This window comes from Anolis sagrei, chromosome 12 (genome assembly GCF_037176765.1).
Source record: "Anolis sagrei isolate rAnoSag1 chromosome 12, rAnoSag1.mat, whole genome shotgun sequence".
In the NCBI taxonomy this organism is placed as follows: Eukaryota; Metazoa; Chordata; class Lepidosauria; order Squamata; family Dactyloidae; genus Anolis; species Anolis sagrei.
In genome coordinates, this window is record NC_090032.1 from 7,386,306 (window position 1) to 7,408,590 (window position 22,285).

Sequence of the window (22,285 nt, forward strand, 5' to 3'; positions counted from 1 at the left end):
CATTTGGCCTTCCCACAGTTTTAATTGGCTGTTGTCTTATTGTTAATGTCGCATATCTTATTGTCCATGTTTTTTATTTTAATTGCTTGTATTGTTGTTGTTATTATTTACTTATTTATTTATTTACGGCATTTATATGCCGCCCTTCTCACCCCGAAGGGGACTCAGAGCGGCTTACAAGGTATATATACATACAATATATTATTAACATAGTACAATATCAGTTTTAAATATTGCACTATATAAATTATACTGTAATATTGCGTGTATTGTTGTATTTGGGCTCGGCCTCATGTAAGCCGCACCGAGTCCCTTGGGGAGATGATAGCAGGGTACAAATAAATTATTATTATTATTATTATTATTATTATTATTATTCTAGAACATGACCATATAGCCCGAAAAAACTACAACAAAACAGTAGTTTGCATACGTAATTGGGCATATAATTCTGGGTCATCTCTTCATTCACCCGTTCTTTGTCTTGGCTGGGCTTCCCATGTCTTGTCTTTAAGGAATCAGAATTTTAAAGGACAGTTTTTTCAACAGCGGTTTCCTACATCTTATAACTGAAGATCCTTCTGTTCTACATATGTGTGTCTTCTGAACTCAGGGTTTGGGAATATTTATGTATTCCAAAGATGGGATTCTGTTTCTGCTGTATGGTTTGGGAAGGTTGGACACTCCCAGCTCAGTCCAGCCTCAATCTCTTTCCTCTGCTGTTGGGTGCTGATCTTGTCCTTGAGCCTTGCAAAGCTTAATTCCTGTGGAGACTGCACTCCTCTTGGCCTAACTCCACTTGCCTCTTGCGGAGGCCGATTTGTTCAGTCTAATGAGTGCTTTCCGTGCTGACTCTTTCCTCCAATGCAAAGCCCTTCCAGTTCCCAGTGACCTTGCACAGCCACTCGCCTTCTCCTTCTTATCTGCTTATGAAGCCGGTCTGGAGCAGAGCCAGATGGCCTAGTCATCTACCTCCGCTGTGCTGCCACCAGAGCCATCTCTGGGATCAGCCTTTTACCTGACTGCCCTTCCATTCTCAGTGGTTCCCTAGAAACTATGGCTCTGTCGAGGGCTACCACCTCAGTCCTTTCTTGAGATTGGGGCTGAGGGAGCTGGAGAATTTTAATTTGGAGGAAGCTGCTAAGATGACACGACAGCTTTCTTTAAATACCTGATGGGATGTCACGTGGAAGATGGAGTGATCTTGTTTTCTGCTGCTCCAGGGACTGGAACATGAGCCAGTGGATTCAAATGGCAACAAAAGAGATTCCATCTTAATGTAAGGGTTTCTTGACTGTTTGAGAGTGGAATAAGAAGCCTTACAGGGTGCTGGACTCGCCTTTTTGAGAAGTCTTGAAACAAAGGTTAGGTGGACTTCTTTCAGGTGTGCTTTAGCTGTGTCTCTGCAGAGCAGGGAGTTGGACTAACTGGTGCATGTAATATCTTCTGTGATTCTGATTGCAAAGCAAACCACTAGTAGTGAATGTTTTGTGTTTGCCTTGTTTATTTTACTGTTATTGAGTTATTTTTGACAGTGTCTGCATTTATTATTATTTGTCTTTATTTTCTTGTTGTAAACTGCCCTGAGTCCCTTCGGAGAGAGGGAGCAGGATATAAATAAAGCATTATTATTGTTATTTTACTGACACAAAAGCACAGTATGTCACAGCAAAAGAGATCTATATGCTGGATTTCGTATCACAAAGTCACAAGTCGAACACTTCCCAAGTGTCCAGGACTGTGTGATTTTTGTTGTTGTTGTTGTTATTATTATTTATATAAATAAAGCATTATTATAGGAATTCCCCCTAGTTTCACACTTGCCTCCAACAGGCAAGGAGGATGTACACCCTGGACATCATTCCACAGATATACAAACCCGACTTGCTCAGTTTCCAACAGACTTCACAACCTCTGAGGATGCCTGCCATAGATGCAGGTGAAACGTCAGTAGAGAATGCTTCTAGAACATGGCAATTCAGCCTGAAAAACCTACAACACATTATTATTAGTAGTAGTAGTAGGAGTAGTAGAAGTGGTAGCAGGGTCCCCTGTGGTTAGACCGCTGAGCTGCTGAACTTGTTGACCGAAAGGTTGGCAATTCGAATCTGGGAAGTGGGGTGAACTCCTGCTGTTAGGCCCAGCTTTTGCCAAGCTAGCACTTCGAAAAGTTGCAAATGTGAGTAGGTGAATAAGTACCGCTCTGGCAGAAAGGTAGCGGCGTTCCACACAGTCATGCTGGCCCCATGACCCTGGAGATGTCTGTGGACAACACCAACTTTTCAGCTTAGAAATTGAGATGGGCAACACATCACAGAGTCAGACACCACTAGATTTAATGTCAGGGGAAACTAGTAGTAGTAGTGAATGGGGTTCTGCCTGAACCCTTTTCTATAGCAGAGAAGACAGGCTTCTTGCTGGAATCTCACCCTCTTGTGCAGAAAAAGAAGGTGAACCAGAGTTGGCTAAACCCTCCTTAAGAAAGAGGCAAGCAGCAAACTTATGTGAGGAGTTGAATAGGTCGCCTTCCTCCATGTGTCCCAGTAAAATCTATGTGGGATCTAGTAACTCTTTCTTTTCTAGCATTATTTGCAAGCCTCTGTAAACAAATGAAGACTCTGGGAATTTGAAACACCCAGGCAGAACCGGTCACTAAATTGGTCTGATGAATTGCAGATTAGGAATGAGGGCTGGAAGCCTTCAGAAGGCACTTTGGCAGTCCATATGCACCACATGATGGAGCCCCACTCCCCATGCTCCAAACTGGATGGCTTCCTTCTGAGTTCGCAAAGCCAGAGTTAATTCTGTAATGGTGCATTTTGTGTGTGGTTTTGGAGCACCCGGAGTTCTGTTTTTAGCTACCCCAAGTAATGCTTTGGGGGGGGGGGGGGAAGACACAAGATCCTTCAGAGACACATGCCCTGCTTAGGAGGGTCTCTCCACCAGGCTTGACCCATTTCCTTTGCTGGGCTTGTTTATTTCTGGGAGTTTCAAGGGGCTGGGTGGATGATACTTCCTGAGGAGAGGGCTTCCTAGTTGTCGTAGTTGACTTTTTCATTTCATAATCAACCCCTTGGTTGACTTACTTAGACAAATGCTGAGTTTCAGATGGTCTAGACCAGCATGGGCAAACTTGGCCAATCCAGGTGTTTTGGACTTCAACTCCCACAATTCCTAACAGCCTTAGACCCTTTCCTTTCCCCCCTCAGCCACTTAAGCAGCTGAGGGGGGAAAGGAAAGGGTCTGAGGCTGTTAGGAATTGTGGGAGTTGTAGTCCAAAACACCTGGATGGCATAATTTGCCCATGCATGGTCTAGAGGTAAGACATCTGCTCAATCAAGCATATATGGGGCAGAGGTGGGCGGATGCCATGATTTTTTGGGCTCTCTTTTCAGAAGTGGCAGTCTTTTGGTAGCAGCAGCAGCAGTAGCAGCAGCAATAATAATAATAATAATAATTATTATAATAGACCAGGATTGAAAAATCAGCTGATGACCCAAAATGCAGACTGTGCAAGGGCGCTGATGAAACCATGGATCATATCCTTAGCTGCTGCAAGAAAATCACACATACAGACTACAAACAGAGGCATAACTCTGTGGCCCAGATGATTCACTGGAACTTATGTCACAAGTACCACCTGCCAGCAATAAAGAATTGATGGGGTCATAAACCTGTAAAGGTAGTGGAAAATGAACACGCAAAAATACTGTGGGATTTTCGAAATCAGGCTGACAAAGTTTTGGAACACAACACGCTAGACATCACAATTGTGGAAAAGAAAAACATTTGGATTATTGATGTCACCATACCGGGTGACAGTTGCATTGCGGAAAAGCAACAGGAAAAACCCAGCCATTATTAGGATCTCAAAATCGAACTGCAAAGGCTCTGGCATCAACCAGTCCAGGTGGTCCCAGTGATCATTGGCACACTGGGTGCCGTGCCAAAAGATCTCAGCCAGCATTTGGAAACAATAAACATTGACAAAATCACAATCTGTAAATTGCAAAGGGCCACCTTACTTTGGATCTGCACGCATCATTCGAAAATACATCACACAGTCCTAGATGCTTAGGAAGTGTTCGACTTGTGATTTTGTGTTATGAAATCCAGCATAGAGATCTCACTTGCTGTGACATACTGTGTTTTTGTGTCGGTAAAATAATAATAATAATAATAATAATAATAATAATAAATGTAATCCAATACAACATCCAGCAGAGTGATTGGGTTTGCTGTGGATTCATCTTGTTGTGTTTCAAATAATAATAATAACAACAATAATTTATTTATAACCCGCCCTCTGTCCCCTGTACAGGGTGGTGTACAGGAATAACAAGTTGGCAAACATTCAATGCTTACCTCAGCTTATCCTAGTGGGCCGCATTGGAAGCACATTTTGCAGGGGGTGCTTGTGGATTGGAGGTGTGAGGGAACAGCATGCTTGTGACTCAGATTGGGAAAAGGCCAGCCCAAAGAGAAGTGGGTTGTGTTTTGGTCAGGGAGCGAGTTCGTTGTCTGCCTTATTCATCTCTAATCTTGTGTTAGCAGGCTGGGATTATTTTTTTTGGTGGTGGAGGCTATTGTATTTATGTTAGTAGTACTTGGGGGTTACAACATGACCTCTCTACCCCCACCCTCTTGGCTGCTTTCGTGCGAGTCCCTCTCAGCAAAGCCAGCATTCAGTTAGTCAATAATAATAATAATAATAATTACAGCAACAACTCTGGCACAAGCCAATCAAGGTGTTTCAAATAATAATAATAATAATAATAATAATAATCCCAGGTGACAGCAGGATTGAAGAGAAACAACTGGAAAAGCCGACACATGAGGATTTAAAGATTGAACTGCAAAGACTTGCACAAGCCAGTCAAGGTGGTCCCAGTGGTGATCGGCACACTGGGTGCAGTGCCTAAAGACCTTGGCCTGCACTTAAACGCAATCGGCACTGACAAACTTACCATCTGCCAGCTGCAAAAGGCTACCTTACTGGGATCTGCACGCATTATTCGCCGATACATCACACAGTCCTAGATACTTGGGAAGTGTCTGACATATGATCCAATACAACAGCCAGCAGGATGTCTGCTGTGGATTCATCTTGTGCGATTCTAATAATAATAATGATAATGATAATAATAATAATAATAATTGGATCGGCACGCATCATTCAAAAATACATCACACAGTCCTAGATTCCTGGGAAGTGTTTGACTTGTGATTTTGTGATACGAAATCCAGCATAGAGATCTAGTTTGCTGTGACATACTGTGTTTTTGTGTCAGTAAAATAATAATGATAATAATAATACTTTATTTATATACTGCCCTATCTCCCCAGGGGGACTCAGGGCGGTTTACATCAAAAGTAACAGAGTGACAAACATTCAGTGCCAAAGCGTTGACAAAACATTCAATGTCAAAGCTTTGGCTCGCATATTGCAAGGGATTACTGGGCTTACTGGTGGTTAAATAGGCATACTTGGGGTGGGCATTTGCAAGGTAAAGGTAAAGGTTTTCATCTGACATTAAGTCCAGTCATGTCAGACTCTGAGGGTTGGTGTTTATCTCCATTTCTAAGACAAAGAGCTGACATTGTCCATAGACACCTCCAAGGTCATGTGGCCGGCATGACCGCATGGAGTGCCGTTGACTTCCTGCCAGAGCGGTACCTATTAATCTACTCACATTTGCAGGTTTTCGAACTGCTAGGTTGGCAGAAGCTGGGGCTAACAGCAGGAGCTCACACCACTCCCTGGATTCAAACCTTTGACTTTTCAGTTAGCAAGTTTAGCAGCTCAGCGGTTTAACCCACTGCACCATCAGGGGCTCATACTTGGCATACTTGGGATGGGCAGTTTAGGATGTTGATGTGTTTGTGGTAATAAACCAAAACTTGAAGGAGAAAATCACCTGGTACAGGCCTGACAAATTCCCCATAGTGTGCACACCCTGATACCTCATTTGTTGTTGTCATTGCTAAATGGAATGCCTGGTTGTATGGCTGGCAATAAATTAAATGAGAATATATCTATCTATGTATCTATGTATCTATCTATCTATCTATCTAACATGGCTTTTTTCCTGAGGGTTGTTTGTTTGGGAAAACTCTAAAATATACATCAGAGCATCCAAAAACAAACAGGATACAAAAAGTTGAGCATTCAGCTCACAGCTAGCAAAGCATGAGGTGCCGTGTGATGTGGCTGTAAAGAATTTAGAGCTTAGGAGGCAAGCATGCAGAGTCCAATGTTAAAAAAAAATCACAAAAAGCTTATTTACAATAATAAGAAATAACTGCAATTCTTAATAGTAAAAGAACTAGGTCTGAGCTACTCTTAACACCCATAGAATCATAGAATCCTAAAGTTGGAAGAGACCTCGTGGGCCATCCAGTCCAACCCCATTCTGCCAAGAAGCAGGAAAATCACATTCAAAGCACCCCCGACAGATGGCCATCCAGCCTCTGTTTAAAAGCCTCCAAAGAAGGAGCCTCCACCACACTCTGGGGTAGAGAGTTCCACTGCTGAACAGCTCTCACAGTCAGGAAGTTTTTCCTGATGTTCAGCTGGAATCTCCTTTCTTGTAGTTTGAAGCCATTGTTCCATTGCGTCCTAGTCTCCAGGGCAGCAGAAAACAAGCTTGCTCCCTCCTCCCTATGACTTCCTCTCACGAATTTAACATGGCTATCATATTTCCTCCCAGCCTTCTCTTCTGCAAGCTAAACATACCCAGCTCTTTAAGCCGCTCCTCATAGGGCTTGTTCTCCAGACCCTTGATCATTTGAGTCGCCCTCCTCTGGACACATTCCAGCTTGTCAACACCTCTCTTCAATTGTGGTGCCCAGAATGGGACACAGTATTCCAGGTGTGGTCTAACCAAAGCAGAATAAAGCATGGGGAGCAGGACTTCCCTGGATCTAGACCAGGGGTCCTCAAACTAAGGCCCGAGGGCCGGATATGGCCCTCCAAAGTCATTTACCCGGCCCTCGCTCAGGGTCAACCTATTAGTATTTCAATGGGAAGTGTGGGCCTGCTTTTGGCTGATGACATAGGGTTGTTGTTGTTGTTGTGTGCTTTCAAGTCATTTCAGACTTAGAAACGACTTGAAAGCACACAACAACAACAGGCGTCCCCCATTTTGTATCTTTGCATTTCATTTTTTCTGCCTAAGTGGAGTATCTTACATTTGTCCCCATTGAACTTCATTTTGTTAAGAAATAACTTCATTTCTGAATAGTTAAAGAACTGGGCTACTCTTCTAAGGTTTCAAAGAGAAGGAAAAACACCAATCCCGACATCTCTCCTGACACACGAGCAGAGAGAGATCTCAAAGCACACAGCACATACTCTCCGTACTAAAATGTAAGAAGGCAGAAGGCAGATTCAGAAAGGCTAGCAGTAGTTACCACACTTTGCGGAAGTTCGGGATCTTTACCAGTCCCAGCTCCTTTTTTCATCTGGTAGGGCCCACCTTTATGGAGGCAGAAATGTTTGCAGGCCATGCACTTTCTGGCTGGATGGTCTTATCAGCCCCAGGAAATGGTGACAGTGTGAACGTTGTTGGACAAAGAACGGTCTTTGCAGCACGTGGACGGACTTGCCTCTCCTTTTCTTTTTGTCTAAAAATAAATACATTGCATTGGATGTTCTTTTCAACCTGTTTGCTAAGGCAGCCTTTCTCGCTCGCTTAGATGCACTCTGCACCGTTGGTCGGCCACGTGTTTGTCCTCCCCAAACAATGGCCCATCCTGGCTTTCCAGGTTGTTCCTCGGGGGTTCGTGGCCAGGCTTTTAGAAAACAGTGTCCTCTGACTTCACGGGGTGCGAGTGGGGGATGAGTGCATTCTTCTGGGGCAGTTTCGTGGGAAAGGGAGCCACGTGCCCTCCGTTGCATCTGATGGGTTCCTGCCACGGCTGTTTACTAATGTCTCTCCTTTCCCCTCCCCTCTTTCTCTTTCGAAAAAATATATATCTCAGAGTGAATTTGCAAGAAAACAAGATGTCTGACACAGGGAGTAGCACAGATGGGAAAACAGACCTGCCCAATGGTAAGACGTATTGGGAATGAAGGGGCGAGAGAGATGGGGAAGCACAAAACCCTACACCAGTGGTTCTCAACCTTCCTAATGCCACGACACCATAATACAGTACTAATAATATTGCAGTGTAGTGGTATAGTACAACATAGTAATATAGAATGCTAATATTGTTCTATTTTATTTATTTAAAACATTTATATTCCACCCTTCCAACCCCGCAGGGACAACATATATGTAGCAAACATTCAATGCCGGGACATAAGATCATAAATATATACAAACATTAAAACCACTTGTATTCACATTAAAAGTTGCTTAAAAACCATCTCAGTACAACATTTTGCCTCATTACAACAGCAAAACAGCAGAGAGGAAACAACCAGGCACATCTTAACACCTCTCAACAAAAGATTTTCCCAGGCTCAGCCAGGCCTTCAAATGCTAATGAAGATAGTCAGTTGAAACATTCACACCTAGCTCCAGCAGAGAAGAGCTCTTTGCCCCACCCCAGCCATTCCACAGATATATAAACCCATTGTCCTAATTCCAACAGACCTCACTACCTCTGAGGATGCTTGCCATAGATGTAGGCGAAACGTCAGGAGAAATGCCTCTAGAACATGGCCCTTTAGCCCGAAAAAACTCACAAGAACCTATTTTGCCTCATTGCTTGGTCCCATAACCAGGTCTTCAATCCTTCTGAAGGGCAGGAGGGAAGGAGCTGATCTAATATTGCCTGGAAGGTAGTTCCATAACCGGGGGGCAATCATTGAGAAGGCCCTGTCTCTGGTCCCTGCCAAACATGCCTGTGATGGTGGCGATACTGAGAGCAGGGCCTCCCCAGAAGATCTTAGTTTCCGGAGTGGTTCATAAAGGAAGATGCGTTCAGACAGGTAAACTGGGCCGTGGCCGTTTAGGGCTTTATAGGCCAAAGCCAGCACTTTGAATTGTGCTCGGTAGCAAACAGGCAGCCAGTGGAGCGGGCGTAACATGGGAGTTGTGTGCTCCCTGTATGCCGCCCCAGTTCTATGCTAATATATAATATTTGTATGTACATATAATATTTATCATGATATTGTACTACAATATAATACTAATACAATATAATAATATAATAATTATATATTATATTTAATAGTAATACTGCACTATAGTGGTATAGTACAATATAGTAATATATAATACTAATATTGTGCTATGCTGATAATAAAATATATTGTATGTACATATAATGTTGATAATATTGTAATGTAATACAGTACTAATAATACAATATAATAATTGTATATTATATACTATATGTAATATTACTAATAATATTGCAATATAGTGGTATAGTACAGTATAGCGCTATATATATATATATATATATATATATATATATATATATATATATACTGTTCTATGCTAATAATACATACAATACAATATTGATCATAATAGTGTAATACAATATAAAACTACTAATACTAATACAGTAATTGTATATATATATTACATGTAATATTACTAATTACAATAGAGTAGTATATTACAGTATAGTTTATATATATATATATATATAAACTACTATACCACAATATTGCAATATTATTAGTAATATTACATGTAGTATATAATATACAATTACTGTATTATTAGTAGTAGTTTTATATTGTATTACACTGTTATGATCAATATTGTATTGTATGTATTATTAGCACAGAACAATATTAGTGTATATATTGTTCTATGCTGATAATATAATATAATATATTGCATATACATATAATAGTGATCATAATAGTGTAATACAATATAATACTACTAATAATACAATATAATAATATAATGATTATACCTTATATATTACATGTAATATTAATAATATTGCAGTATTCAGGTATAGTACAATATACTAATATATAATATTAATATTGTGCTATGCTAATAATATAATATATTGTTTGTGCATATAACTTGTAAGCCGCTCTGAGTCCCCTTTGGGGTGAGAAGGGCGGGATAGAAATGTCGTAAATATATTGGAAATGACCTGGATTTTGGGTTGGGACTGGAGATGGTCCCGAGGCTCCTGTTTTGGTCTGCTGACAGCAGAGAAGGGGCCAACCAAACCTCTCTTGTCCCCAGCCTACTGGATGTGTCATTCTTGATAATCCTGGGGTGTTGCTTCTCCCCCACAGGCAGCTTATCAAGTAGCCCTGAGGAGATGTCGGGAGCTACGGAGGGCCGCGAGACGTCCTCAGGTGTGGAGGTTGAAGCTTCGGATCTCAGCCTGAGCCTCACCGGAGATGAAGTGGGGCCCAACCGTACATATACGGAGAGCTCGGCAGAAGAGAAGGACTCGGACAGCATGGATGACACAGGTCACTACTCCATCAATGAGCTGAACCGGACCTACGACCGCTCTCATTCGGATGATGAGGAAGAGGAAGAAGAAGAGGAGGAGGAGGAAGAGCAACCACAGCCGCAGATGGAGGCCGAGGCCCAGCGGTCTCGCCGGCGGGCCCAGCGCAAGCGCCCTAACCGGGACAGGGACTCATCGGACGACGAGAGGGCCCTGGAGGACTGGGTGGCCTCGGAGACAGCTCCGCTGCCCCGGCCCCGCTGGCGAGCCATCCCGGCCCTGCGGGAAAGGGAGCTGGGCTGCAGCACCCGCTTCGTCTACGAGGCGTGCGGGGCCCGGGTCTTTGTGCAGCGCTTCCGGCTCCAGTATGGCCTGGAGGGCCACAGTGGCTGCGTCAACACCTTGCACTTTAACCAGCGCGGCACAAGGCTGGCCAGCGGGAGTGACGATCTCAAGGTGGTCGTCTGGGACTGGGTGCGGAGGCGGCCGGTGCTGGAATTTGAGAGCGGCCACAAGAGCAACGTCTTCCAGGTGGGGTGGGCAAGCCTGGGGTCGGGTGTGGCAAGGGGCTGAACGTTTGTATGTCTTTTGTCAACTCCAAGTCTTATTGGCCCATAGGGGTCTGTCTGGGGGAAGGTAGGAGGGAGCCCAGTGGAAGAGGGACTGAAGGAGACAGGACTGTTCTCTCTAGGCAATAATAATAATAATAATCTTTATATCCCACCACCATCTCCCCAAAGGGGACTCGTAGCAGCTTAAATGAGGCCAAGCCCAGCTCTACTAAACCTAGTAGAGCTTCAGGAGAGAAGAGCAGCTCAGGGCCCTTCCACACAGCCCTATATCCCAGAATATCTGCTTTGAACTGGATTATCTGAGTCCATACTTGGGTAATGTGGAATTTTCTGCCTTGATAATCTGGGATATAGGGCTGTGTGGAAGGGCCCTTAGATAACACAGTTTAAAGCAGATATTGTAGGATTTTCTGCCTTGCCATTCTGGGATATAGGCCTGTGTGGAAGGAGCCACAATCCAAAAAGAAGGCTCATGTTGTCAGTGGCATGGCAGAGGGATATGAAAGAGCAGTGTTTCTCAGCTTTCATAATGATGTGACCCCTTAATACAGTTCCTCCAGTTAATCACCAGCAGCAATAAACCTTTCCCAACCGAAAGGTTGGCAGTTCGAGCCCAGGTCGGGGTGAGTAGCCGACCTTCAGCCCAGCTTACTGTCCACCTAAGCCAGTGTTTCTCAACCTTCCTAATGCTGCAGCCCCTTAATATAGTTCTTCATGTTGTGGTGACCCCCAACCATAACTTTATTTTCATTGCTACTTCATAACTGTCATTTTGCTCCTGTTATGGATTGTAATGTAAATATCTGAGATGCAGGATATATTTTCATTCACTGGCCCCAATTTGGCACAAATACCCAATACGCCCAAATTTGAATATATTATTTATTTATTTATTTACGACATTTGTATCCCGCTCTTCCCACCCTGAAGGTGACTCAGAGCGCCTTACGAGATACATACACACACACACACACACACACACACACACATATATATATATACACACAATATTTTAAATTATTAGCATACTACAATATCAGTATTAGATATTGCTATATTGTACTACACCATTATATTGTAATATTATTAGGAATATTGCATGTAATATAAATATTTATCATTATAATTTGTATTAGTAGTAGTAGCATTGTATTACATTATATTATCATAAATATTATATGCATATGCAATATATTATAATATTAGTAAAGCACAGGAGACAAGATGGAAATGTCTTCAACGGTAGCCCACCCTCTCTTCACTCTGGTCAGAGCAGCAGTTGGTGCTGGGGGGGGGGGTGGGGGCTCTCAACTGATGATAGTAGGCAGGGGACAAGATGGAACTGTCTTCTGCCTCCCTCAATACTGGTGGGGTTGGGAGGGAGGATTGATTTGGTCATTTGGGAGATGTCACTGCTGGGATTTATAGTTAACCGACGATAAGATCATTCTGAACTCTACCAATGATGGAATAGAACCAATCTTGGCATACAGAACTCCCATGACCAACAGAAAATACTGGAAGGGTTTGGTGAGGATTGACCTTGAGTTCAGGAGTTGTAGTTCACCTACGTCCAGAGAGCACTGTGGATTCAAACAATGATGGATCTGGACCAAACTTGGCACGAATACTCAATATGCCCAAATGTGGACACTGGTGAAGTTTGGGGAAAAATAGACTTTGACATTTGGGAGTTGTAGTTGCTGGGATTTATAGTTCACCTACAATCAAAGAGCATTCTGAGCCCCACCCATAACAGAATTGGGGCAAACTTCCCACACAGAACCCCCATGACCAACAGAAAATAATTAAAGCCAACCAGTCCAACTCCCTTCACCAGGGCAAGAAAACGTAATCAAACCCTTCCAGTATTTTTTGTTGGTCATGGGAGTCCTGTGTGCCACGTTTGGTTCAATTCCATCATTGGTGGAGTTCAGAATGCTCTTTGATTGTAGGTGAACTATAAATCCCAGCAGCTAGACCTCCCAAATGACAAAATCAATTTTTTGAGTGATGGTCACTCCTTGGGTTAGTAGGTGTCTTGTGGCCAAATTTGGCGACAATTCATCCAGTGGTTTTTGAGTTCTGTTAATCCCACAAACGAACATTAGATTTTTATTTATATAGATTATAGTCTTTGGCAAGACCTCTGACACCCCCTTGCGACCCTCCAGGGGTCCCAACCCCCAGGTTGAGAAATGCTGTGCTAGAGCCTGCCCTGGCACTACTTATGCCCTTTGTTTTTAGGCCAGAAGGCTTGGCAGACCATCGGCAACAGTTCTATCTGGCTTCTTCTCTCCATATGCTTGAGGGAGCTACCTGGCAGAGTGGCAGAGTGGCAGGGCAACTTGTGCCTTGATATCCCCCAGCAGGTGGATGAATAGAGAGCCCTGCTCTTCTCTCACTCCCGCCTGCATCGCAAGTGGGGACGAGAGAGAGGGCCTTCTTTGTGGTGGCCCCCCGGCTCTGGAATCTATTCCCCAGAGATATTAGGCAAGCCCCCACGCTGGCAATCTTCAGGAGGAACCTGAAAACCTGGTTATTCCAATGTGCCTTCAATGATTGAATGTAAGATACTCCCTGACCAAATTTCGCACAAATTATCTCAGAAGCACTTTATTTTATGGTTCGTGCAATTAATTCCTTCCTCAACCCGGATCGCCCTCCCCAATAATTTCCATTGCTCAATCTCCCAGTGTTTTAAAATTTTTATCCTTAAATTTGTCCCTGCCCCATTTTTTTTTTCGTGTCAGGAGCGACTTGAGAAATTGCAAATCGCTTCTGGTGTGAGAGAATTGGCCGTCTGCAAGGACGTTGCCCAGGATGTCCAATGTTATACTGCTGTGTCGCTTATTATATTGGTTTTGCATTTATTTTATTTTATTTTTAATTCTGTTATGCTTTGGTGTTATATTATGTTATGCTTTTGTGTAATATTGTGTTTACTGTACTGATGGGCATGGCCTCATGTAAGCCGCCCCAAGTCCCCTGGGGGTGATGGAGTGGGGTATAATTTTTTTTTTCCGTGTCAGGAGCGACTTGTGAAACTGCAAGTCGCTTCTGGTGTGAGAGAATTGGCTGTCTGCAAGGACGTTGCCCAGGGGACGCCCGGATGATTGGATGTTTTTATCATCCTTATGGGAGGCTTCTCTCATGTCCCCGCTTGGGGAGCTGGAGTTGACAGAGGGAGCTCATCCACCTCTCACTGTATTCGAACCTGCGACCTGTCGGTCTTCAGTCCTGCCGGCACAGGGGTTTAACCCACTGAGCCACCGGGGGCTCCCGGTGTAATAATAATAATAATAATAATAATAATAATAATAATATACAGCTATAATATAATACTGTATAATAATAATATTATTATACAGCTCTGCCTCCGTCCCTCAGCTGAACTCTTTCTGCTCCCGCAGGCCAAGTTCCTCCCCAACAGTGGCGACTCCACCATCGCCATGTGTGCCCGCGACGGCCAAGTCCGCGTTGCTGAGCTCTCCGCCACCCAGTGCTGCAAGACCACCAAGCGGGTGGCCCAGCACAAGGGGGCATCGCACAAGGTGAGAGTTGCTTCCCTATTTCTCTGCATCTGTACTTCAGGGACTGGCAGCGACAGAGGCAAGGGAGAGAAAGATAAGACATATGGGGTGGGGAAAGATATAAATACCCAGTAGACCTCTAAAGTGGCATCTGTTGGCTCCAGACAGGTCTCACCCAACACCTCTACCCTTACCGCAATACCTGTCCCCTCGAGCCGTAATGCATCTCTTTAGGCTGAACCTCAAGGAGATTGGCCCCTGGGTAGCAGGAATGTTGTCATAGGTCGTCGTTTTGCTAGTGGGGTGTTCCTATTATGTCTGAGTCACCCCATCTTTCTCTTCCAGCTGGCCCTCGAGCCAGACTCTCCCTGCACTTTCCTCTCAGCTGGCGAAGACGCCGTTGTGTTCACAATTGACTTGAGACAAGACCGGCCTGCTTCGTAAGTGTGGGTTTGGTTGTCTCTCTGTCTCTTTCCTCTGGTCTCAAAGGCAGAGGCCTTCAACCAATGGCCTTTCCAGTCTTATTGGACGTCAGCTCCCAAAAGCTTCATCCACAATGTCCTACGATCACAGTTCTTTGGAGTTGACTTTCAATGGCATCTGGAAGATCCAGAGAAGGCAATGAAGGTGGTAAAACGTTGGGAGAGACCACCAGGTTTTGTGAGGAACACCTAAGGCAGCTGGGAATATTGAGCTTGATGGGGTTGTCATGAGGGCCTTATTTAAATATCTGAAGATGCATCATGTAAAGGATGGAGGAAGTTTCCCGGCTGCCTTGGAATGGCTTGGGTTTTCTTTCGTTGGATGGACATTCCTTGGGAGGATTTTGGTTGAATGTTCTTGTATGAAGTTAGTGTAGATTAGGCATGGGCAAACTTTCTAACTTTCAGGGGGAGAAGGGCGGAGTATAAATATAGGAAATAAATAAATAAAATAAGCTTGGGGGAGATGTATGCTAGCGCTCCCTGACTGCCTTGTGATGGAAGGAAAGAGAGAAGGAAGGTAGGATAAAAGGGAGGAAGGGAAGGATGGAAGGAGAAAGAGGGAGAGAGGGAAGAAGGGATGAAAGTGGGAAGGAAGGAAAGATGGATGGAAGGAAGGAAAAAAGATAAGGAAGGAAGAATGATAGGGAGGGATAGGAGAAAGGGAGAGAGGAAAGGAGGGAGGAAAGATGGAAGGAAGGAAAGACAAAAGGGAGGAAGGGAAGGATGGAAAGGAGAAAGGAAAGATAAAGGAAAGCGAGAAGGAAGGAAGGAGAAAGGGAGAGAAGGAGGAAAGAGGGAAGGAAAGACAAAAGGGAGGGAAGGAAGGAGGAATGAAAGAGTGGAAGGGAAGGAGCAAAGAAAACGAAGGAAGGAAGGGAAGGATAAAGGAAAGAAGGAAGGAACAAAGAGGAGAAAGAGGGAGAGTGAAGGAGAGAGGAAAGGAAGGACAAAAGGGTGGAAGGGAAGGATGGAAGGAGAAAGAGGGATAGAAGGAAGGGAAAAAAGGTAGGGAACGAGGGAAGGACAAAAGGGTGAAAGAGAAGGAAGGAAGGAGGAGGAAGGGAAGAGGAAAGAGAAAGGAAAGCGAGAAGGAAGGAAAAACAAAAGGGAAGGAAGGAAGGAGAAAGGGAGAGAAGGAAGAAAGAGGGAATGAAAGAAAGGGAAGGAGAGATGGAAGGTAGGAAAGACAAAAGGGAGGGAAGGAAGGAGGAATGAAAGAGTGGAAGGGAAGGATGGAAGGAAGGGAAGGAGGAAGAAAAATGAAGGATAAAGGAAAGACCAGAAGAGCAGAAGAGAAAGAGGCAGAGTGACCAGAAGAGAAAGAGGGAGAGTGAAGGAAGGAGGGAAGTACAAGAGGGTGGAAGGGAAGGATGGAAGGAGAAAGAGGGATGGAAGGGAAGGAAGGAAGGAAAGAAAGAAAAGGTAGGGAACGAGGGAAGGACAAAAAGGTGGAAGAGGAGGAAGGAAAGAGAAGAAAGGATGAAAGGGTTGAAGGGAATGGAGAGAGGAAGAAAGGGAGGGAGGGAAGGAAGGAGAAGGAAGGAAAGACAAGAGGGAAGGAAGGAGAGAGGACAGGAAGGACGAAAGGGTGGAAGAGGAGAAAGAGGGAGAGGAGGAGGAAGGAAGGAGGATTGTGAGAGAGAGGAGGGCCTGAGAAGAGAGTCCAAGGGGTCGCATCCAGCCCCTGGGCCTGGGTTTGCCCAAACCTGGTCCTGATGGTCTTGTTGTACATCTGACCTTACGAATGCACAAGTATTGTTTGTGGGCTGCTTCTCTTTTCTGTGTGTTTTTGGGTGGAGGTTTTCAGTCATCTGGGAGCTTTGCTGAATTCCACCCTCTTCTCTCCTTCATGTGCTTAGGAAGCTGGTTGTGACAAAAGAGAAGGAGAAGAAGGTGGGCCTCTACACCATCTATGTGAACCCAGCCAACACGCACCAGTTTGCTGTGGGAGGCCGAGATGAATATGTCAGGTGAGGGGAAAGCAGTCCATGGAGGGACCGACAAAGACATTCTGAAGGGTTTGCGGTTGTATGCTTGAGAGGGTACTGGATAATGTCATTAAGGGGGGGGGGGGGAGGCTTTTTTGCCTAGTCTGTGTGGACAACCCATCCAGTGTTTCTTTTTTATTTCCTTTTTGCTATCAGGATCTACGACCAGCGGAAGATTGACGAGAACGAGAACAACGGCGTCCTCAAGAAGTTCTGTCCCCACCACTTGGCAAGCAGCTGCTTCTTTTTGCTCCCCAGTTTCCCCATATTGTCCTATGCTATGGAAAAACCCTTCTACCCTAAAAGGCTGGCAGTTTTGGAGAGGAGACAGGCTCATAGGATGGAAGGATAGGGCTCCCACATTTTATGTTTGCCGCAGCAAGTTGTTATGCCCTGAATCATAGAAGAGCAAGTGGTTGAGCAATGATGTCAAGAGCAATGATATCAAGTGCCTCCAGTTTGCAAAGTGTAGAGCATAGGGGGGAGAGACAGTCACTGCCCTTCCTCCTCCATATATGTCTGTACTTAGGCGATCCCTCGTAGCCTGAGGATGATGGTCCTCCAAGTGTAGTGTCTTAGCAGTAGGTACGTAAGTAACTGTGGAGCCCTGTTCTTGACCTGCATATTCTCCTGCAGTGAGGGCATCGGTTTCCAGGTGGAAGACGATCCCAATCAGGGTTGGCTTGATGCAACTTCCTCTTGGCATGTTTCTCCCTTTCACCCTCCATTCTTGCCTCTTCGAATTCTGCAAGTTCTCGGCATCTATGCCATTTTTAAGGTTGGCTCTAAGCCCATCTTTCAATCTCTTTTCCTGTTCTTGAGTTGGGAGTAGAGTCATTGCTTTGAGAGACAGTGATCGGACATTTAGACAGCATGGCATAGGAGCAGTGCTGGTAGTCTTTGTTTCTTCCAGCATATACGCCTTTCCATTAGAACAGCTTATGTGAGCTCCATATTGGAACTTTGCCTGTGGAAAGAAAGCAGGGGTCTCCCTCTAGGTGAAAAATAATAAGCACTGGCTTAGAGTTGGGTCAGTGGCCGCTCAGTAGTCTCCCTCACTCTTTCTATTTTTGGGGTACCTTTGTATTTCCTGGGAGTACAAAGGTTGGGTCAGTGGCCGCTCAATAGTCCCCCTCACTCTTTCTATTTTTGGGGTACCTTTGTATTCCTGGTGGTGCAGTGGGTTAAACTGTTGAACTTGCTGACCGAAAGGTCAGAGGTTCAAATCCGGGGAGTGGGGTGAGCTCTCACGGTTAGCCCCAGCTTCTGCCAACTTAGCAGAAAACATGCAAATGTGAGTAGATCAATAGATACTGCTTTTGCGTGAAGGTAATGGCGCTTCGTGCAGTCACGCCAGCCACATGACCTTGGAGGTGTCTACTGATAACTCTTTGGCTTAACAATGGAGATGAGCACCACCACACCGAGTTGGACTCAACTAGACTTAATGTCAAGGGGAAACCTTTACCTTTCTTTACCTTGTGTTCCCAAAGAGGTTGAGATTAGGGAGAGGGGCAGGACCATTGATCTTATTTGTGGTTGGTTCCTTGGATACTTCTGGCCACACTCTCCACTGCTCCTGCGTGGAAACACATAAAGATGTTTCCTAAAGGCAGCTGCAACAAGGATGGGAGATGGGGGGCAGATATTTGTAACAGCCACCCTGACACAGAGAAAGATGGAGGACAAAGGACAAACAACAAGGTCTGGCCTAAGGCGAGGCCATGAGGGGATCAGAGCACACACACATTCTTCGCACACACAAGGCCAGACAGTGGGAAGCCTCCACTGTATATTATATTTTGCCTTTGCAGCCACCAATTATTTAGTAAAGTTTTCTTTTGCTGCCTCCAATTTATTATTTTCATAGGCCACCTCCTTCAAAAGAATGTTTAAAAAGATACACAAAGACTTCAGTTGAAATGAAACAGGAATATGTTGTTTATTTTGAACAGTCATTAAGCATAATGGTTTCAAATACCTTGTCAGGCTTTACTTCTTAGAAAAGATGGTACTTTTATCTTGAGTTTCTTAAAACAAAGTTACACAGAAATCCAAACAGGATCTCTTAAACCTTCTGAATCTCCTTTCCTCTCACAGCACTCTAATCACTATAGAGGCCTATGAACTATTATCCTCAAAGAGGTTTCCTTCATGTAACAGTTCCCAGCTCTCTTCCTTCCTCCCCCTTCACCACTCCTGACTGTCTTCTTCCACACCAAACTCCTAACTCAACTCAAATGGCTACCTCAGCTCCTTGCTTTGCCTCTACTCCAGTGGTTCTCAACCTTCCTAATGCCGTGACCCCTTAATACAGTTCCTTATGTTGTGGTGACCCCCAACCAGCAATTTATTTTCATTGCTACTTCACAACTATAATTTTGCTCCTGTTATGAATAATCTTGTAAATATCCAATATGCAGGATGTATTTTCATTCATTTGGCACAAATACTCGATATGCCCAAATTTGAATACTGGTGGGGTTGAGGGGAGGATTGATTTTGTCATTTGGGAGTTGTAGTTGCTGGGATTTATAGTTCACCTACAATATCAAAGAGCATTCTGAACTCCACCAATGAGGGAATTGAACCAAACTTGGGACACAGAACTCTCACGACCAAGAGAAAATACTAGAAGGGTTTGTGGGCACTGACCTTGAGTTTGGGAGTTGTAGTTCACCTACATCCAGAGAGCACTGTGGACTCAAACAAGGATGGATCTGGACCAAACTTGGCATGAGTACTCAATATGCCCAAATCTGAAGACTGGTGGAGTTTGGGGAAAATAGGCCTTGAGTTGTAGAGTTTGGGAGTTGTAGTTCACCTACATCCAGAGAGCACTGTGGACTCAAACAATGATGGATCTGGACCAAACTTGGCACGAGTACTCAATATGCCCAAATGTGAAGACTGGTGGAGTTTGAGGAAAATAGGCCTTGAGTTGTAGAGTTTGGGAGTTGTAGTTGCTGGGATTTATAGTTCACTTACAATCAAAGAGCATTCTGAACCCCACCAACGATAGAATTGGGTCAAACTTCTCACACAGAACCCCCATGACCAACCACAAATTCTGGAAGAGTGTGGTGGGCATTGACCTTGGGTTTTGAAGTTATAGTTTACCTACATCCAGAGAGCACTGATGCATCTGGACCAAACTTGGATTGAATACTCAATGTGACCAAATGTGGATGCTGGTGCAGTTTGGAGAAGATAGACCTTGACATTTGGGAGTTGTAGTGGCTGGGATTTATAGTTCAGCTATAATCAAAGAGCATTCTGAACTCCACCAATGATAGAATTGGGCCAAACTTCCCACACGGAACCCCCACGACCAACAGAAAATATTGTGTTTTCTAATTGTCTTTGGCGACCCCTCTGACACCCCGTCGCGACGCCCGTAGGGGTCCCGACCCCTAGGTTGAGAAACACAGCTCTACTCCGCCCTTCTCCAGTTACTCAATGTTTCCCTCCAATTTTATCAGCCAGGCCTGTTTTCTACTCTACTTTTTTACACCAACCCTTCAAGGTAGGCCAATCCGTTACAGCAGCCTTCCTGATTCATCCTCTCCCCTTGACTCCCCCTAGGTGAACAGCGAGTCAAAAGCCAACATCACTTGCCTGGTCTACAGCCATAATGGCTCAGGTATGCATCTCAGCTCTGTCCAATTGTGTTGGCAGGGTCATGCCAGACTTAAGAGCAATGGCTGTCTTGGTGCAGAACCCCCCCCCCCCCTTCTCCCTTGTTTGCCAGCTCATCCTCATATGATGCTTTGTGTGGTTTTATTTCTAGAGCTCCTGGCCAGCTATAATGATGAGGACATCTATCTCTTCAACTCATCCCACAGTGATGGAGCAGAGTACATCAAGCGCTACAAGGGGCACCGTAACAACGCCACAGGTGAGAAGGATATTTCAGCTTGGCCATGGGTCTCACAGCGCAAGGGCTAAGTGATGACAGGGTGACGGGTTGCAACTACTCTCTAGCACAATGTTCTACCGTTAAAGGTTGGAGAACAAGAAAAGGAGTTGTGTGGGAAGACCCTTCTGTTCCTTACTGTTTCTCTTGTGTGCAAAGAATTAAACAGAGCTGTGCGGAGCTCAATGAGGACTTCAAAGCAGCAAGATTTTGAGCTGTGTCTTGGTGATTGTGCCACAGCAGCTATTGCACATGGATAGCCATTAAACAGATGGTGGCTGGGATGGTAAACCTACAATTGCAATGTTGGTATGCATTGATCCAGGGCCCCTTAGTGGCGCAGTGGGTTACACCGCTGAGCTGCTGAACTTGCTGACCGAAAGGTTGGCAGTTCGAATCCAGGGAGTGGGGTGAGCTCCCACTGTTAGCCCCAGCTTCTGCCAACCTAGCAGTTCGAAAACATACAAATGTGTGTATTTATGTATTTATTTACGGTATTTATGGCCCGCCTTTCTCAACCATACGGCGACTCAAGGCGGGTTACAGATTGGCACTCCCACTGTTAGCCTCAGCTTCTGTCAACCTAGCAGTTTGAAAACATACAAATAGGCTTATTTTTTTAAATTTATTTATGGTATTTATGGCCCGCCTTTCTCAGCCATACGGCAACTCAAGGCAGGTTACAGAATGGCACTCCCACTGTTAGCCACAGCTTCTGCCAACCTAGCAGTTCGAAAACATACAAATATGTTTATTTATTTATTTATTTACGGTATTTATGGCCCGCCTTTCTCAGCCATATGGCAACTCAAGGCAGGTTACAGAGTGGCACAATTCGATGCCAGGCATTCATAAATGTGCCATTAACAACAATCAACATCACAATATAAAACATATATAAAAACTGTCCAGGGAGTGGGGTAGAGCTCCCGCTGTTACCCCCAGCTTCTGCCAACCTAGCAGTTTGAAAACATACAAATATGCTTATTTATTTTTTTATTTATTTACGGTATTTATGGCCCACCTTTCTCAGCCATATGGCAACTCAAGGCGGGTTACAGATTGGCACTCCTGCTGTTAGCCACAGCTTCTGCCAACCTAGCAGTTCGAAAACATACAAATATGCTTGTTTATTTATTTACGGTATTTATTGCCCGCCTTTCTCAGCCGTACGGCAACTCAAGGCGGGTTACAGATTGGCACTCCCGCTGTTAGCCCCAGCTTCTGCCAACCTAGCAGTTCGAAAACATACAAATGTGGGTATTTATGTATTTATTTATTTACGGTATTTATGGCCCGCCTTTCTCAGCCATACGGCAACTCAAGGCGGGTTACAGATTGGTACTCCCGCTGTTAGCCCCAGCTTCTGCCAACCTAGCAGTTTGAAAACATACAAATGTGC

At 44.5% G+C, this 22,285-nt stretch overlaps 1 protein-coding gene across 1 annotated transcript in view; it reads left to right on the forward strand.

Moving 5' to 3' along the window:
• Window positions 1-22,285, forward strand: part of DCAF8 (DDB1 and CUL4 associated factor 8) — a 36,962-nt gene that overhangs the window by 5,991 nt on the left and 8,686 nt on the right. The window contains exons 3-10 of the mRNA XM_060758130.2: window positions 7,984-8,054; window positions 10,226-10,920; window positions 14,375-14,515; window positions 14,840-14,934; window positions 16,839-16,949; window positions 17,124-17,196; window positions 20,553-20,610; window positions 20,758-20,865. Of these exons, the coding sequence (XP_060614113.2) occupies window positions 8,006-8,054; window positions 10,226-10,920; window positions 14,375-14,515; window positions 14,840-14,934; window positions 16,839-16,949; window positions 17,124-17,196; window positions 20,553-20,610; window positions 20,758-20,865 (1,330 nt within the window). The 5' untranslated portion in view covers window positions 7,984-8,005. The remainder of the gene's footprint in view (window positions 1-7,983; window positions 8,055-10,225; window positions 10,921-14,374; window positions 14,516-14,839; window positions 14,935-16,838; window positions 16,950-17,123; window positions 17,197-20,552; window positions 20,611-20,757; window positions 20,866-22,285) is intronic.